This window comes from Ovis canadensis, chromosome 2, assembly GCF_042477335.2.
Source record: "Ovis canadensis isolate MfBH-ARS-UI-01 breed Bighorn chromosome 2, ARS-UI_OviCan_v2, whole genome shotgun sequence".
Classification (NCBI taxonomy): domain Eukaryota; kingdom Metazoa; phylum Chordata; class Mammalia; order Artiodactyla; family Bovidae; genus Ovis; species Ovis canadensis.
In genome coordinates this window covers 73,802,853-73,822,444 of record NC_091246.1, presented here as the reverse complement: position 1 = coordinate 73,822,444, position 19,592 = coordinate 73,802,853, and the positions used below count along the sequence as shown (strand labels likewise).

General features: G+C 36.2%; 2 protein-coding genes across 3 annotated transcripts in view; one reads left to right on the top strand and one right to left on the bottom strand.

Annotated features, from left to right (window-relative positions):
* The window catches only part of AK3 (adenylate kinase 3), a 467,912-nt gene that overhangs the window by 130,301 nt on the left and 318,019 nt on the right, over positions 1-19,592 (top strand). The gene's annotated exons all lie outside the window — the stretch shown is intronic.
* JAK2 (Janus kinase 2) overlaps positions 1-19,592 on the bottom strand; it is a 117,172-nt gene that overhangs the window by 75,959 nt on the left and 21,621 nt on the right. For both annotated transcript variants that reach the window (XM_069576481.1, XM_069576482.1), the window contains exon 3: positions 10,479-10,729. In XM_069576481.1, coding sequence (XP_069432582.1) covers positions 10,479-10,704 — 226 coding nt within the window. In that variant the 5' untranslated portion in view covers positions 10,705-10,729. The remainder of the gene's footprint in view (positions 1-10,478; positions 10,730-19,592) is intronic.

Below are 19,592 nucleotides of genomic sequence, written 5' to 3'. Positions count from 1 at the left end.
ATTTTATATCTGACAAAATAGTTCTTTAAAGATGAAGTAGAAATTAAGACATTCTAAGATAAACAAAAGCTTAGAACTGAAGTGATACATCATGAATGAACCTTATAAACATTACATGAGCTTAAGAAGTCAGTAACAAAAGACCAAATACTGTATGATTCAAATTTACTGAGAAAAAAAGGTAAATTTACTAAGACAGAAACTAGACTGGTGGTTGTCTAAGAAACTGGGTTAGAATAGAGAGTTAGGAAGTGATATCTAATAAGCACAGGGGCTCTTGAGGGTAGTGATGGCTGGACACCTCTGTGAGGATAATACAAAATACTGAACTGTACATTTTTAAGGGTGAAACATATGACTCTAAATGCATGGAATTGAATTATATATCAATAAAATATTTACGAAAAACAAACATGAGACATTACTTCATACCCACTGGGTATGATTCACTATTAGATGGCACCAAGGGTATTGCCTTGGCTGAATAAATGTCTGAACTATCTCTGGATTGGCCAGAATTGTCAGTATTAAACAGTAGGACCCTGACAACTCTACCTCAAAAACTCCAAAAGGAATTGTCAGATCAAGTCAAAGAAAAAGAGTCATTTGGTTAATTTCCTCACTTTAAAAGAGAGATAAATATACTAACTTGTGTGTCAGTTTCAGCTTATCAATAATGTTGCTACGAACCAGAAGTACCTAAAGACCCACCCAGGACTGAGGTGAGCCTCCACAGACATTTCCCCTTCCAGAGTTAATGCTATGACAGGACCAGCTCTTGTTGATCTTATTATGATTACAAGGTGCATTTCAGCAAAAATCATCAGGGAACTTCTCAAAGTAGAAAAGAAAGGCCACAACTAGCAACAAAATTACAAATGGAAAAGCTCACTGGTAAAGGCAAATATACAGTAAAGGCAGGAAATCATCCACACAGAAATATAATATCAAAACCAGAAATTGTGAGGAGAGCACAAATACAGAATATTGGAAATGCATTTGATATTAAAAGATCAGCAACCTAAAACAATCTTGTTTATATACAGACTGCCATTACAAAACCTCATGATAACCACAAACCAAAAATCTACAATAGATACACACACATAAAAGAAAAAAGAATCCAAACAAAACACTAAAGTTAGCCATCAAGTCTCAAGAGAACAAAAGAAGGGGGGAAGAAAAAACACCTACAAAGAAAAATCCAAAACAATTAATGAAATGGCAGTAAGAAACACATATCGATAATTACCTTTAACATTAACAGATTAAATCCTCCAAACAAAAGACATAGACTGGCTGAATGGACACAAAAAAAATAGGCTCATATATATGCTGTCTACAAGAGACCCACTTCAGATCTAGAAACAATACAGACTTAAAGTGAGGGGATGAAAAAAGGTATTCATGCAAATGGAAATCAAAAGAAAACTGGAGTAGCAATACTCAGATAAAACAGATTTTAAAACAAAGACTGTCATGGGAGACAAAGAAGAACACTACATGATGATTAAGGGATAAATCCAAAAAGAAGACAAAACAATTGTCAATATATATGTACCCAACATAGGAGCACCTCAATAAATAAGACAAATACTCACAGCCATACAAGGAGAAATCAACAATAACAAAAGATAAAAAGGGAGAAGTTTAACACTTCACTTTCATCAATGGACAGATCACCCAGATAGAAAATCAATATGGAAACACATGTCATAACACCTTAAAGCACATGGACTTAATTGATATTTATAGTATTCCACCCCAAAGCAACAGAATACATATTCTTCTCAAGTGCACCTGGAACATTCTCCAGGACTGACCACACACTGGCCCACAAAGAGAGCCTCAGTAAACTTAAGAACATTAAAACCATATCAAGCATCTTTTCCAACCACATTATCAATTTACAAATCAACTGTAAGAAAAACTGTTTAAAAAAAAACCAACAAAAATACAAAAAAACATGCAAACATGTGGAGGCTAAACAATATGCTACTAAGCAGCCAATGAATCACTGAATAAATCAAAAAGGAAAATTTTAAATGTCTAAAGACAAATGAAAAAAAAAAAAGCATGATAATTCAAAACCCTAGGGATGCAGCAAAGGAGTTCTATGATGGAAGTTTACAGCAATATAACCTTACCTCAAGAAACAAGAAAAAATTCAAATAAATGAGCTGATCTTACACTGAAAGCAACTAAAAAACAAAATCCAAAGTTATTAGAAGAAAAGACATCATAAAGATCAGAGAAATAAATGAAACAGAAATGAAAAACAGAAAAGACTAATGTAACTAAAAGTAGGCTACTTGAAAAGATAAACAAAACTGATACACCTCTAGCTAATTCATCAAGAAAAAGGAGAGGGCTCAAATCAATAAAATTGCAAATGAAAAAGAAGAAGTTACTACACATATCACAGAAGTACAAAGAATCGTAAGAGACTGCTACAAGCAACTATCTGTCAATAAAATGGATTATTTGGAAGAAATGGACTAATTCTTAGAAAAGTACAACTCCTGAAACTGAGGTAGGAAAAACTAGAAAATACGAATAGACTAATCACAAGCAATGAAACTGAAACCGTGATTTAAAAACGCCAAACTAACAAATGTCCAGGACCAGATGGCTTCACAAGTGTATTCTATCAAACACCTAGAAAAGAGTTACTTTTACTTCTGAAACTATTTCAAAAACTGCAGAGTAAAACACTCCCACACTCATTCTATGAGGCCACCATCATCCCAATACCAACAAAAAACAAATATCACTAGAAAACTACTGGCTAATATCACTGATGTACATAGATGCAAAAATCCTCAACAAAATAGTAGCAGTTCAAATCTAACAATACATTAAAAGGATCATACACCATGACCAAGTGGGATTTATCCCAGGGATGCAAGGATTTTTCAATATCCACAGATCAATCAGTATGAATCATCACATCAACAAACTGAATAATAAAAACCGTATGATCATCTCAATAAATGCAGAAAAATCTTTTGACAAAATTCAACATGCATTCATAACAAAAACTCTCCCAGAAGTGGGACAGAGGGAACATACAACATAATAAAGGCCATATATGACAAACCTATAGCTAACATCATACTGAACAGTGAAAAGCTGAAAGCATTTCCTCTAAGATCAGGAACAAGACAAGGATGTCCACTTTTACTACTTTTATTCAACACAGTCTTGTAAGTCCTCAGCACAGCAATTAAAGAAGAAAAAGAAGTAAAGGGAATCCAAACTGGAAAAGGAAAAGTAAGACTTCACTATTTGCAGATGCCATGATACTATACATAGAAAGCCCCTAAGACACTACTACAAAATTACTAGAGCTTATTAAAGAGTTAGGTAAAGTTGCAGGATATAAAATTAATACACAGAAATCTATTCTGTTTGTATACACTAGAAATGAAAGATCAGAAAGAGAAATTCAAGAAACAATCATCACATCAAAAAGAATATATACCTAAGAATAAACCTATCTAAAGAGACAAAGACCTATATGCCAAAAACTAAGAAGCTGATGAAAACAACTGAAAACGACACAACTGGAAAGATATACCATGTTCTTGGATTGCAACAATTAATAATGTCAAAATGACTATACTACCCAAGGCAAAACACAGACTCAATGCAATTCCCTATCAAATTACCAATGGCATTTTTTAAGAACTAGAATAAAAAATCTTAAAATCTGTATGGAGACACTGAAGACCCCAAAGAGTCAAAGCAATCTGTGAAAGAAAAATAGAGTTGAAGGAATCAGACTCCCTGACCTCAGATTACTGAATAAAGCTACAATCATCAAAACAGTATGGCACTGGCACAAAAACAGAAAGATAAATCAATGGAACAGAATAGAAAGCCCAGAAATAAACCGATGCATCTATAATCAATTAATCTATGACAATGGAGGCAAGATTATACAATGAAGAAAAGACAGTCTCTTCAATACATAGTGCTGGGAAAACTGGACAGCTGTATATAACAAAATGAAATAGAACATTCCTTAATACCATACACAAAAATAAAATGAACTAAAGACCTAAATGTAAGACCAGATATTATAAAACTCTAAGAAAAAAACATAGGCAAAACACTCTCTGACATGAAACACAGCAATAGCTTTTTCAACACAGCTCCTAAGCTTATAAAAATGAAAATAAGCAAATGGGACCTAATTAAACTCAAAAGCTTTTGCACAGCAAAGGAAACCATAAACAAAATGAAAAGACAACCCATAGAATGGAAGAAAATATTTACAAACTATCTGAAGGACAGGGATTGGTCTCCAAAAATCTACAAATACCTCATGCATAACAACAGCGACAAAAAAGATACAATAAAAAAATGGGCAGAAACCTAAATAGACATTTCTCCAAAGCAGGCACATGAGAAAATACTCAACATCACTAATTTATTCAGTTCAGTTCAGTCGCTCAGTCGTGTCCTACTCTGCGATCCCATGAACCGCAGCACTCCAGGCTTCCCTGTCCATCACCGACTCCCGCAGTACACCCAAACTTATGTCCATTGAGTCGGTGATGCCATCCAACCATCCCATCCTCTGTCATCCCCTTCTCCTCCTGCCCTCAATCTTTCCCAGTTACTAGAGAAATACAAATCAAAAATATGAGCGAGAGATCCCCTCACACCAGTCAGAATGGCCATCATCAAAAAATCTACACGCAATAAATGATGAAAAGAGCGTGGAGAAAAGAGAACCCTCTTACACTGTTGATGGGACTGTAAATTGGTACAGCCATTATGGAGAACCATATGGAGGGTCCTTGAAAAATTAAAGTAGGGCTACCATGTAATCCAGCAATACCATTCCTGAGCATATAGCTATCCAGAGAAAAACTGGATAGTTTCAAAGGATACATGCACTTCAATGTTCACTGCAGCACTGTTTACAATAGCCAAGACATGGAAGCAATCTAAAGGGCCATCAACACAGGAATGGATAAAAAAGATGCTGTACATATATACACCAGAATATTACTCAGCCACTAAAAAGAATGAAACAATGCCATTTGCAACAATATGGATAGAACCAGAAATTACCATACTAAGTAAGCCACAGAAGGACAATTATCATATGATATTGTTTATATGTGAAATTTAAAGAAATAATGCAAATGAACTTATTTATAAAACAGAAAGAGACTCAGACTCAGAGAACTTAGAGTTACCAAAGGAAAGGGTTGGGGAGAGGGATAGAATCGGAGTTTGGGATTTACATGTACATAGATAACCAACAAGGACCTACTGTATACTGCAGGAAACTCTGCTTAAGACTCAGACTCAAGACTCTGCTTAATAACCTAAATGGAAAAATAATTTGAAAAAGAATAGATACATATAAATGTCAAACTGAATCACTTTGCTATATACCTGACACTAACACAACACTGTTAATCACCTATATTCCAATATAAAATTTAAAAAAATTTTAAAGCTATCAGATGCTTATCAATACACACATACACCCTAGTGCTATTGCAAGAACTGAGTAACACATATAAAACAATTATGTGTTTTATGTAAACAATGAGAATAAATTTCAGCCAGCTGTAAGAGGTGAATGGGATACAACTGTAACATTAACTTCATATTCTCATTTCAACTGAGAAAAGAATAAAAGTCACTTTAAAAGAATACTGGAGTGGGTTACCATTTCCTTCTCCAGGGGACTTCCCGACCCAGGGATCGAACCCGGGCCTCCCGCATTGGAGGCAGGCACTTTAACCTCTGAGCCACCAGGGAAGCCCCACTTTAGAAAATACATTTCCTTTAAGCATTTTTTTTTTACAATTAGAAGTTATAACAGATCAAGATTCTTCATTAAATACAAATATCTCAATATTAAAACTTATTTATAACTTAATATAAATTATTTTATCATCAGAGCTACACCTAACAAAAGGTCATTCAATAAAGGGCATTTGGGGATGGGAACGGAAAGGAATTTGAAGATAATAGATATGTGAGTAGGTAGTCACGAAAGTCTAACTGATAAAGGGCTCAGACAGGTGAGAGGATTCCAAAAGATAACTCTATGGCCTCTTTTGTCTAAACCTTGCTGTTTCTACACTAGAACTAATTATCTCATATCTTTAACATAAAACTTGTCAAGGCTGTAGATATGATATCAGAATAACTGTCTTCTCATTTCACAGATTTCTGAATCAAGAAGGCCATCTAGACATAATTGAGAGAATATAGGGAGAACCTGGATTTTAAACCTGATTCAATGACAGCTTTGGGTATCCTCACTGAGGAAGGAAAAATTTATTTTAAATACTGAAAAAAGAAAATTATCTGTGGCCAAGAGGGAGAAGTGTAGCAGACTACATTATTGCTCATAAATACTCCATCTTTTCCTCCCACTCCCTGAGAGGACCACCTCATCTGAGCCAACACTGGCTTGGCCATATGACTCAGTCTGGCCAATGGAAACTGAGCAGGAGTGATAGTGTGTTAGATCCAAAAAGAGGCAGCAGCGGGTATTTCATTTCCAGCAGCTCTCATGTTTTTTGGGGGGTTACTCCTTCAGCCTGGAATCCACACTGAGGCCATACATGGATCAAACACCTACCAGCTATTTCAGTTTACCATATGTGTTATAAATCATACCCATCAACATGTGGTGTTACAACTTCTCATGTGATTTCAGATAACCTCCTTCTATAACTTCACACTAACTCACAGGATGCAACCTTTTCAACATCCACTTCCACATGCAAGCTTCCTGACTTATTTAAGGTAAAGTGCCAAATATATTGCACTACTTATATATATATTTTTTTACCACTTAGCATGTGCTGTTTTTCACTAAGTTGTTTTTTTTTTTAATATCACCAAGTTTAGACTGTCATACCCCTAACCTTATTTTTCCTATAAGCCCTGTGGTTTTTACTGCACAATTCTGCAGAACACAGTGTCTTTTAGGAACACATATTTCACACCATAAAATAACTGACTACATCCTGAAAAAACAGACACAAATATCTATAATTCTAAGAGACCCAGATAACTTAGTTATCTATTAACTAAGCCACATAAGGGTAGAAAAGCAACTGGGGTAAGGTGATATTTAACCTTATGACCTGGTAACACCGGCAGATACAATCACATTGGGAGAATATGTTTCAACATATGAATTTGAATGTTTGTGTCTTTCTCCCTCAACCTATAGCATTCTATTCCTGGCCCTCCAAAAATAATATCCTTTCACATTCAAAATACATTCATTCCATCACAATAGCCCCAGGAGTCTTAACTCATTCCAACATCAATTCAAAGTCTGAGTTCAAAGTCTCATTTAAATATCATCTAAATCAGATGTGGAGAAGGCAATGGCAACCCACTCCAGTATTCTTGCCTGGAAAATCCCATGGACAGAGGAGCCTGGTAGGCTGCAGTCCATGGGGTCGCTAAGAGTCGGACACAACTGAGCGACTTCACTTTCACTTTTCACTTTCATGCATTGGAGAAGGAAATGGCAACCCACTCCAGTGTTCTTGCCTGGAGAATCCCAGGGACAGGGGAGCCTGGTAGGCTGCCGTCTATGGGGTCGCACAGGGTTGGACACGACTGAAGCAACTTAGCAGCAGCAGCAGCAGCAGCAAATCAGATGTGGATGAGACTAAAGCAAGGCTTCAGCAGTATGTGAACTGAGAACACCCAGATGCACAAGCTGGGTTTAGAAAAGGCAGAAGAGCCAAAGATCAAATTGCCAGTATATGTTGGATCATGGAAAAAGAAAGGAAATTCCAGAAAAATATCTACTTCTGCTTCACTGACTATGCTAACACCTTTGATTACGGATCACAACAAACTGTGGACAATTCTTAGAGAGATGGGCATACCAGACCACCTTACTTGCCTCCCAAGAAATCCGTATGCAGGTCAAGAAGCAACAGTAATAACGAGACATGAAACAACAGACTGCTTCAAAATCCGAAAAGGAGTACAACAGGGCTGTATACTGTTACCCTGCTTCTTTACCTTTTATGCTGAATACATCATGTGATATGCCAGACTGGATGAATCACAAGCTGGAATCAAGACTGCCAGGAAGTAATACTAACAACCTCAGTATGCAGATAACACTTCTCTAATGGCAGAGTGAGGAGGAGCTGAACAGCCTCTTGATGAGAGTGAAAGAGAGTGAAAAAAAGCGGTCTTAGAACTCAACATTCAAAAAACAAAGATCATGGCATCCAGTTCCATCGCCTCATGGCAAATAGAAGGGAAAAAGTGAAAGCAGTGATAGATTTTATTTTCTTGGGCTCCAAAATCACTGCAAAGCCATGAAATTAAAAGATGCTTGCTCTTTAGAAAAAAGAGACACAAACTCTGGTGGAATAAGAATCTCCACCAAGGCATCTTAAGCTACAACAAACCTAGACATCATATTAAAAAGCAGAGATGTCCCTTTGCCAACAAAGCTCTGTATAGTAAAAGCTATGGTTCTTCCAGCAGTTGTGTACAGATGTGAGAGTTGGACTATAAAGAAGGCTGAGTGCCAAAGAACTGATGTTTTCAAATTGTGGTTCTGGAGAAGACTCGTGAGTGTCCCTTGGACAGCAAAGAGATCAAACCAATCAATCCCAAAGGAAATCAATCCTGAATATTCACTGGAAGGACTGATGCTGAAGCTCCAATACTTTGGCCATCTGATGAGAAGAGCCAACTCATTAGAAAAGACCCTGATGCTGGGAAAGACTGAAGGCAGAAGGAGAAGGGAACAACAGAGGCTGGATGGCATCACAGACTCAAAGGACATGAGTTTGAGCATGCTCCAGAAGATGATGAAGAATAGGGAAGCCTGGCATGCTGCAGTCCATGGGGTTGCAAAGAGTCAGACATACTTAGCAACTGAACAACAAGGTACAATTCATCCAGAGGTTCTCCAGCTGTGAACTTATGAAATCAAACAAATTATGTGTTTCTAAAATATAATGGTGGAAAAGACATAGGATAGATGTTCCAACAGGCATAGGACAAATATTTCCATTCCAAAAGAAAAGAAGAAATGAGTGACAAGTCTCAAATAAATCTAAAACCTAGTAAGGCAAATTCCATTAGACCTTAAGGCTGATGAATAATCCTCTAACTTGATACTCTGCCTTCCAGACCCACTGAAGCAGAGATCCCACCTGCAGGGCACACCAGGGCAACATTCCTGCCCCTCCAGCTTTGCTGGGCACCAAAGACTCCTGGCAGCCCTGCCCCATGCTTCCCTTTTTTGAAATATAGGTGGAGTCAGACATGCCTCCAAGGCCTTTGCATTCTCCACTAGTAGAGATACTTATTCCACCAAAGTTTGCTGCCTGCACCCCGCTGAGGGATAACTGCCGCACTAGGGGCTGCCAGAACCATAACCAGGGCAGCCAAGGAGCTCAGCAACAGCATTAATTTTTCACAACTATAAGCAGTCATGAGGACTCAAGCCACACCTTCAACCCTTCGCTTAGAAATGACTTGAAGTAAATACCCAACTTTATTGCTCGTAAGTTCCACATTCTATAAAGCACTGAAACATGAACATAACTCCGGCAAGTTCTTTGACACTTTATAACAAGGATCACTTTTCTTTCAGTTTCCAATAACATAGTCCTTATTTCCATCTGAGATCTTATCAGAATGGTCTTTATGGAACACAATTCTACCAATATTCTGCACAGGACTGCACAAGTGTCCTCTAAGAAAATTGTTTTCTTACAACTCTGCTTCTTTCTTTCCAAGTCCTCACCAGAATCTCCTTTAAAAATTTGTTCCCAACAACGTAGACTTTTTTTAGCATGCACCTCAAAACTCTTCCATTACCCAGTCCCAAAGCCACTTTTACATTTTTAGAAATTTGTTATAGCCCTTCCACTTCTCAGTACCAATTGCTGTTTTAGCTCATTCAGGATGCTATAAGAAAATTACCATATATGAAGTGGCTTATAAAAAACAGAAACATATTTCTCACATTTCTGGAGGTTGGGGAGTACAAAATCAAGGTGCTAGCAGATGTGGTGTCTAATGAGGACCCTATTCCTGGTTCATAGATGATTCATTTTCTTATTTATCTTCTCGCTATGTCCACAAATGGCAGGAGGGGCAAAGGAACTCTCAGAAATCTCTTTTAAAAAGGTACTAGTCCCACTGATGAGGGGTCCACTCTCATGACTGATTCATCTCTGGGAAACCCCACTTCCAAAGTCATCACACTGGAGAAGTAGGTCACAACACAAATTTGGGGGGAACACATTCATTCTATACCACTAGCTCAACATGGAATTTACCTTATATTCTACTTTAGTAATTTTCTCATTTTATATACATATGAAAACACTTGTCAGTCATGGAAGCATAAAAAATATATTAAGCAGGCACATTGTGTTAGAGTATAATAAACCAAGCATATATTAATAAGAAGAAAAACACTGTTTTTTAATACTTACCACAAGCTTTAGAAGCAGCAATACAAATCTCTTCAGCAACATACTCTCCAGTTGGAAACTTCAGATAATCCTCCTCAGCTTTCCCAAGGGAATGATAAAGATAGACCTGTAGGACTGGATCTATTTGCTTCACAGAGTTAGCATTTCCAGAAATATCACCATTCTGATGCACAGGGGATGTGGATGTTCCTTCCATTTCTGTCATTGTAAGGCAAGCCATTCCCATGCAGAGTCGTTTTCAGAACATTTGCCTGTAAGAGAAACCAAAGTTACAAATCAAAGTGACACTGATAAGTTATCCTTCATATATAAAGCAGTCCTCACTGATAGCATCGACTCTATCAAATCCACTAATTGAATAAGTACCATGCACAAGCATTTCTCAGAGATACTGAAGGTTTTGTTCCAGATCAGTGCAATAAAATAAGTCACACCAATTTTTTAGTTTCCCAGTACATATAAAAGTTACATTTACACTATACTGTACTCTATCAGGTGTACAATAGCATTATATCTTTTAAAAAATCCACTGTACATACCTTAACTGAAAATGCATTATTACTGTTAACCATCACATGAAACTTCAGCAATTTGTAATCTTTCCACAATAGTAACTCTCATAAGGATATAAGATACATACTGAAGGAAAAAAAAAAAAAACTGGCAAACCGAATCCAGTAATTTTTAAAAGAATAATAAATCCTGACTGAGTTTGGGAATTCCCTGGTGGTCCAGTGGTTAGGACTTGGCATTTGCTGTCAGTGCTGCGGTCCAGGTTTGATCCCTGGTCAGGGAACTAAGATCACAACCCATGTGGTTCAGCCAAAAAAAAATCTTGACTGAGTTACTTATACCAGAAATGCAAGGTTAACTGAATAATCAAAATTCAATCAATAAAATTTACTAATTATTAGAATAAATGAGAAAAGTAATATATGATCATTTCACTAAATGCCAAAACTGAATTAAACTTCTATAATAGTTCGTGATAAAAACTCAGCAAACTAGGTTTAAAAGCAAACGTGTGTAATTAAGAGTAATTACAAAAGACCTAAAATTAATAACTTAATGGCAAAATATCAAACTTGTTTTCCCTGAATTAAAAAACTTAATATGCCTGTCTAAAATCATGTCTTCTAATCAATATTGTAGTAGAGTCCTGAACAGTGCAATGTGGCAAAAAAAAAAGAAATAAAAGGTATAATGGAAAAGGTAAAACTATCATTATTCACACATGATATGACTGGGTACATAGAAAACTTACTAAAGTGAGCTTATAAGATCACAAGATACAAAGCCAATATATAAAAGTCTATTGCAATTCCCATATGCCAGAACCAATTAAAAAATGAACATTTTAAACTGATAGTGAAGTTGCTCAGTCATGTCCGACTCTTTGCAACCCCGTGGACTATAGCCCACCAGGCTCCTCCATCCATGGGATTCTCCAGACAAGAATACTGGACTGGGTTGCCATTTCCTTCTCCAGGGGATCTTCCCGACCCAGAAATCGAACCCAGGCCTCCTGCATTGCAGGCAGACAGTTTAACCTCTGAGCCACCAGGGAAGCCCTGATATAATTTATAACAGGAATCAAAAAGTCAAATATGTAAGGACAAATTTATTGAAATATCTGTAGGAACTCTGAAATGAAAACATTGCTAGAAGAAAAAAACAAAAGGCCAGAAAATTTGAATAGATATTATTCTAAAGAAGACATACAGATTGCTAACAGAAACATGAAAAGATACTCAACATCACTAATTATTAGAGAAATACATATCAAAACAATTAAGCATCATCTCACACCTTTCAGAATCGCCATCATCAAGAAGTCTACTAATAATACATGCTGGAGAAGATGGGAGGAAAAAAGAACTCTACTACAATAGTGGTGGGCATATACACTGGTGCAGTCTCTATGGAAAAAAGTGTGGAGTTTCCTCAAAAAACTAAAAATAGAATAACCATATGATCCAGCAATTCCACTCCTGGGTACATATTCAGAAAAACCAACAACACTAATTTGAAAAGCTACAAGCACCCCTACATTTATAGCAGCACTGTTTCTAGTTTTTCTTCTTCTATTTGCCATGAAGTGATGGGACTAGATGCCATGACCTTCATTTTTTGAATGCTGAGTTTTAAGCCAGCTTTTTCACTCTCCTCTTTCACCCTCATCAAGAGGCTCTTTAGTTCCTAAGACATACACACTACCCTGTATGAAATAACATGGATATACTGTATAGCACAGGGAATTATAACCATTATCTTGCAACAACTTTCCATGGAGTACAATCTGTAAAAGTACTGACTCACTATGCTGTATACCTGGAACTAATATTGTTAGTCAGTTATATTTTATGACAAATACAAAAAATAAAAGCCAAGAACAAAACATGGTGATAGACAATGATAGGAAAGTCAATGTTGTCCAGATATTGATTCTTCTCCAAATTGACCTATAGATCCAACACAATCCCAACTGAAATTTTAGCAGCTTACTCTATGGAAATTTACAAGCTAAAATCTATATGAAAAACAAAAAGGACTTACAATAGCCAAGATAATCTTGAAGAGCAAAATGGAGAATTTATACTACCAGACACCAAGATTTATTATAAAGTCAGAGTAATTAATTCAGGTTGGTATTGGAATAACTACAAATAAATAGGCATATGAAACAGAATACCAAAAAAAAAAACCTCACATATGGTCACCTAATCAGAAAAAATGCCTCACTACATTTCAGTGGAGAAGAAATGATTATTTTTTCAAAAAATGTTTCTCAGTCAATTGGTTATTCATATGGGAGGTGAAAAAAAAAAGAAAAGAAAAGAACTTTGACCTCAAGTTTATACCGTACATAACTACTAATTTGAGATGGATAATTGACCAATATGCATAAGGAATAAACTTTTTCTGGAACAAACATTTCAGAGAAATGGAGACCATCTTCATGACAATAGAAACATCTTTCGATAATAAAATAAGAGGGGAACAACATTTAAACACACTTAAAAAAAAATCACTGCAGACAGTGACTGCAGTCATGAAATTAAAAGACACTTGCTCCTTGGAAGAAAAGCTATGACAAACCTAGACAGTGTATTAAAAAGCAGAAACATCACTTTGCCAGGAAAGGTCTGTAGTGTCAAAGCTACGGTTTTTCCAGTCATCATGTATGCATGGGAGAGTTGGACTATAAAGAAGGCTGACTGTCGAAGAATTGATGTTATCGAACTATGTTGCTGGAGAAGATTCTTGAGCGTCCCTTGGACTGCAAGGAGATCAAACCAGTCAATCCTAAAGGAAATTAACCCTGAATATGCTTTGGAAGAACTGATGCTGAAGCCCCAGTACTTTGGCCATGTGATGTGAAGAGTCAAATCACTGGAAAAGACCCTGATGCCGGGAACGTCTAAGGGCAGGAGAAAAAGGGGATGACAGAGAATGAGATGGTTGGATGGCATCACCAACTCAATGGACATGAGTTTGAGCAAACTCCAGGAGATAGTGAAGGACAGGGAAGCCTGGCATGCTGCAGTGAATGGGGTCTCAAGGAGTCGGACATGACTCAGCGACTGAACAACAACAAAAGGAGATACAAAATTGTCCAAAAGCACTTATGAATAACTACTGAAATCACTAATAATTAGGGAAATATAAATTAAAACCATAAGATATGCTCACACACCCATTAAAAAGGAAAATTTAATACCAAATGTTTAAAAAGTTGTAGAGAAATTAGAACTCTCATTGCTGGTGGGAATGTTAAATTGAACAAACACTTTGCAAAAATGTTCAGCACTTCCTTACAAAGTTATACATATACTCATACCATGATCCAACAAGTCCACTTCTTGGTAATTTAGCTATAAAGTGCACCCTTTTTTCCTTGCTACTTCCTCCTTCAGGCTACCCGGAATGAAGACACAGTAGCTAAAGCTATACAATGACTCTCTTGCAACCACAAGGTAACCATGAGGATGGAAATCAATGCAAAGGTTGGAAGAACAGAAAGTTAGCAGGTAACTAGTTTCTTGACAACCAGGGAGTCACTAAGTCCAACAGAGAGAAACAATAAATCCAATATTATTTGCAAGGCTTCCCTGGTGGTTCAGTGGTAAAGAATCCTCCTGCCAAAGCAGGAAATGCAGGTTCAATCCCTGTGTCAGGAAGATCCCCTAGAGTAGGAAATGGCAACCCACTCTAGTATTATTGCCTGGGAAATTCCATGGACAGAGAAGCCTGGCAGGCTATAGTCCATGGGATCACAAAGGAGATTATTTGTATATTCCAGTTATCTGAAGCCAAGTCAAATCGAAACTGATGTCCTTCTCCAGATTTCAACTCTTGTACAACCTAAAACATTTTAGTAAATAAGTTAATCTTTTCTTTGAATTTCTGCCCTTCCAGGGCTCTCCTATCTTGCATTTACGATAAATGCTATTTGCATTCAAACCAAGTCAAGAAGATATGTTATCTTCAAGATTGTACAGGATTAAGTCAAAAGGATTTCACAAAAAAGTATGCTTATTTTTTAAAAGAAATATGTTCAAAAAGGCATTCTCTCACCAGCTTCAAATCTGAGGTCTGATTTTAGCAGTTTCAAAAGAAGCAAAAGAATTTCTTTTTCTTTAACAGAAGCAAAAGCAATTGCTGAGGCAAAGCATAGAAAGCCAGTTGGATCTCATGTAGTTTCTTAGCTCAAAATCACAGAAACTCATAAGCAAAAAGTTATGATCAGAAAATCTGTAACACAGAAAATCCTTTCCTTCTGTTCCCTTGTGTACTTTGTCCATAACACCATTCTAGAAGACAAACGGTTATTTTCTCCATAATCCCTCACCCTCAACTACTAAACCTAAAAAGTTCATTGAGAATAGTTTGAGAAAAGCACAAAAATTATTATTAAAGGTGCTGGGAATAATATCTAAATACAACTTCTCATTATTCATGCTCATACAGATTGTCATTTTGCCTTTTTGATTTAAAATGAAACTGTATGGCTAGGAGTGAATCATATGGTATTTGAATTATGCACCAATGAAACATTTTTAAAATATAGGTATTTTTAGGAAAAATAGAAATGTTAAAACAATTACCCCAGATACCTGTGTAGCATCAAAACAAGTAAACTTCTGTTGTCTTTCTCTCTTCATATTTCTACTAGTTTGTCCATTTCTACCATATATTTGGCTATCCAAACATACTTTTCACTTCACATTTGATCAATTATGTCTAATCCAAGTGTGGGGACAGCCAAGACAATTACATAACATAAACTGCACAAGAACAGAGACAGTGCAGCCTGAATTTGTCAGGAATGTCAGAAATGGTAATAGGAACATAATGTTTTCAACAGAAATGATCAGTGAATAAGAATTTGGATTTAATTCTCAGTAATTATTGTTCTAAAAAGTTCTAAGATATGAAACAATACATATACTGTTTCAAAACATTTAACAGAATATATACAGTGAAATGACTGGTCTATGCATAAACTTGGCTCAATCACCAAACGTACATAAGTGAAAGGGAGGAATCCATCCTCAATCTGAGCTGATTGAGTGACTAGGTATATACAAAGTGCCAAAATAGATAAAAAGAGTAAGAAAGAAGAAATGAATTTTAGATATTTACAGTCAGAAGCACCTATAAGGCAATTAAAAGGAATATTTGTAGTAACTGGCTTGATATATGAGTAGTTAAGAATGATTTCTTAATTTGGGGTTTGAGAAACTGGGTATCCAGTATTATAATTCACAGAATAGAATATATGGAACACAAGGATAGTTTGGGAGGAATGATTAATTCAATTTAGCATAAAATGAACTGAGTTACCTATGATACATACAGACTGAGATATCCCAAAGGCAGCTAGATTTATGCAGGCTAAGGAAAACATAGCGTGCTTTTGTGACAGATTTCACAGTCAGTACACATAAAGGTAGCTATAGCCATAGATGCATATGACATCCAGATATAAGGTATGAGGCAGGAAGAGAAGATGATAGATCAAATCCTTGAGGTCACAACATTTAACATTATCCAGAAAAGTCACAGATGGAGGGCATAAAGAAGAATGTAGCAAAGATCTTGAAAATAAATGGCCAGAAATAGAAGAAAACTAGAAATAACTGTATAAAAATTGATTAGTGCATTTTTCTATGTGTATATTTTAATAAAAATATGGTTCCCTTTAGGGAAAAAAAAAACAGAAGAGAAGAATTATCTATGAGAAGAATTATCAATCATCATGAAGAAGTTAAATAAGAAACAGAAGGGAAAAAATCAGCTGAATTTAGTAATTAAGAAGTAAAGACCACCTACAGGGAAAGAATCTGAAGCGTTAACGATGGCTTTTTCTTTTCATTTGGTTTCATTATTTTGAGTTCTCTAATCTCAAGCATGGTTTTCAACTTAGGACTATTACCTAGAAGAATACAGGCGTTCCCAAACATTCAAAAACTCAAAGTTTACCTCAAAAGCAGCATTGAAGAAGTTATTTTCTTAAGATGTAATAAACCATACAAAGAGTAAATCCAAAAAGAGGATGATATCAGGTCCAGAAAATAGATCTAATCCTGGAAAGTAATAAAGTTAAGTTATGATGAAAGTTGAACAGCAGGCCTGAGGCACACTCAGAGCAGATAGGAACAGAGGAGCTCTAGAAGGAAGATTTCAGAAAAAAGTGTTAGACTGCTTGCTATGATTAGTTCAAAACAAAACAAAACACCCAGAGTGGACATGATAAAGGAAAACAGTGAAAAGAAAAAAAGGCGATTCTAGTGGGAGAAAACGTTATAAGAAAGGAGATGAAATTATAGCATACTTCTAGGCTCTATAATAAACAATCCTCAGTATAATATAAATATTGTTGTGTTAACTATGGTTACTGAACAGAACATAAATGGCTGAGAGGTGAAAACATGGAGGGAAGCTACACTAAAGCTTGGGAAAGAAGCACTAACCTTAGAAATTGAGAAATCAATAAATAATGCCAATGGTTGCTGAACAAGAAATAAAGTCACAATATTACTGTAGGTTACAATGATAGCCAATATAAGAAATAAAATAGTGAAAGCTGTAATCTGAAGAAAAGAGGAGGAACATGGTGGTACAGGTAAAACAGAGACTTAACTACCAGAAGTTAACAGAGTTAAAACCGTCTCCCTCTGGAGAAAAGGATTAAAGTTGGAAGCACAGAGTTTTTCATTGTAACTGGATTGTTATTAACGCTTCTGTGTGATCTGACTTTTTAAACCAATATAAATGAAACATCTATGGGAAAAAAAATTATGAGAGTAATTAGGAAATAAGAAAACCACAGTGACACGGCTACTCTTAAAGGTGAAAAGCAAAAAAGAAAAAGTTTAGCTGCTGGGCTTCCCTGGTGGTACAGGGGTTAAGAATCCACCTGGGAATGCAGTTTGATCCCTGACCTGGAAAAATGCCACAGGGCAACCAAGCATCACAAATACCAAGCCCCTGCTCAAGAGCCCACAGGCTACAACTACTGAGCTAGAGGGCTTCAAGTACTGAAGCCCATGTGCCTAGAGCCTCTGCTTCACAGTGAGAAGCCCACATCTGCAACTAGAGAGCAGCCCCCACTCTCCATAGAGAAAGCCCATAGGCAGCAATGAAGACCTAACAAAACCCCAAATAAATAAATTATAAAAATCCCAAATAGGATATTTTTAAGGTATTCAGTACTACCACCATTGTAGATCTAAAATATCTGATCAACCTTAATTATACAAACCCAGTTTGAATTAATCTGCAAAAAAAAAAAAAAAAAAAAAAAAACCTTGTAAGAACTTAGGAAACATACCTTCATAAACTTTTCATGGAATATAGATGCTTAAATATTTAATTTATAATCTACTGTAAGAATTACTAGCCCCAATTCCTCTCCCTTATCTGGTCTTATCACATTGTTCACCTTGATTTCTTCTTTGACTCCCTTCATCTTTAAAATAATGATACAATCACTGTACATCATCTTGAAATAATTTAAAACAATGGTTCTCACCCTGGTTGCAAGTTACAGTAACAGGGAATTCTATAAATACCAGTGCCTGAGACCAAAGAAAGGAATGATATGGTCTGATAGAAACTTTACAGTAATTATTAGTCATGATCAAAGAAACAAAGGCAAGATTAACAGGCATGAAAAGAACAAACAGCTATAAAAGAAAATAATTTCAGTAGAACATGTCAGACAACGATTACTCAGAAACAGATGAAGAGCAGTAAACTGGAAGGTAATACTAAGACATTCAACCAGAAAGCAGCATGATAAAGACAAAAAAACTGAAAAGACAGTTAAGAGGCCTGGAAAACAATCAAGAAAACTATTTTTCAAGAGTGAAAAAAGGTATTGTCAGACATTTCAAAGCTATATGAAGATAAACTACATACATATTCTGACAAAAGGACTATTAAAAGATACATTTTAATGAGAAGAGAATTCTGACAGGAAGTACTTAAATACAGCAGTAAGCACCAAAATTGATAAATTATTGGTAAATGGTAATAGATACTGACACGTGTTTTTAAGTGAGAACAAAAAAAAAAAAAAACCCCTCAAGAAATATGTGACTCTGGGAGGCTAGAAGGAATCCTTATCACCAGAAACAGGGAATTCAAGGTTGAGAAAGCTATATAAACTTAGTTACTTCATTAATTTGCTACCCCACGCCCAAAGCCCTTTGTTGTATCAAAACTTCACAAATATTTCTTTGTTTAAAAGGGTATATCAACAGCCTGATCTGGTCACGTCTTAGGTCTTATATCTATGGGACTTCCATATGTATGAAATAAAATTTGTTTTTCTTCTGTGAATCTGTCTTGAGTCAATCTGATTATTAGGCCAGCCAAAAGAACCAAGTGACAAAGAGGGGAAATTTACCTTCCTCAACAGTTTTGGTATAATCAGCAGGATCTTCCTTTGCTGGAAAACTGCCTGTTCCAGGACTGCTGCTGCTGAGAAATCCTAGAACCTCTGACAAGAGATGGCAGCAGGGAAGGATTCTTACTGTCAGCCTTCTGGATCTTTGTCTATAGGGGTCCAGTGAAAGCAAAAGTGATGACAGACCTTTTTCTCTT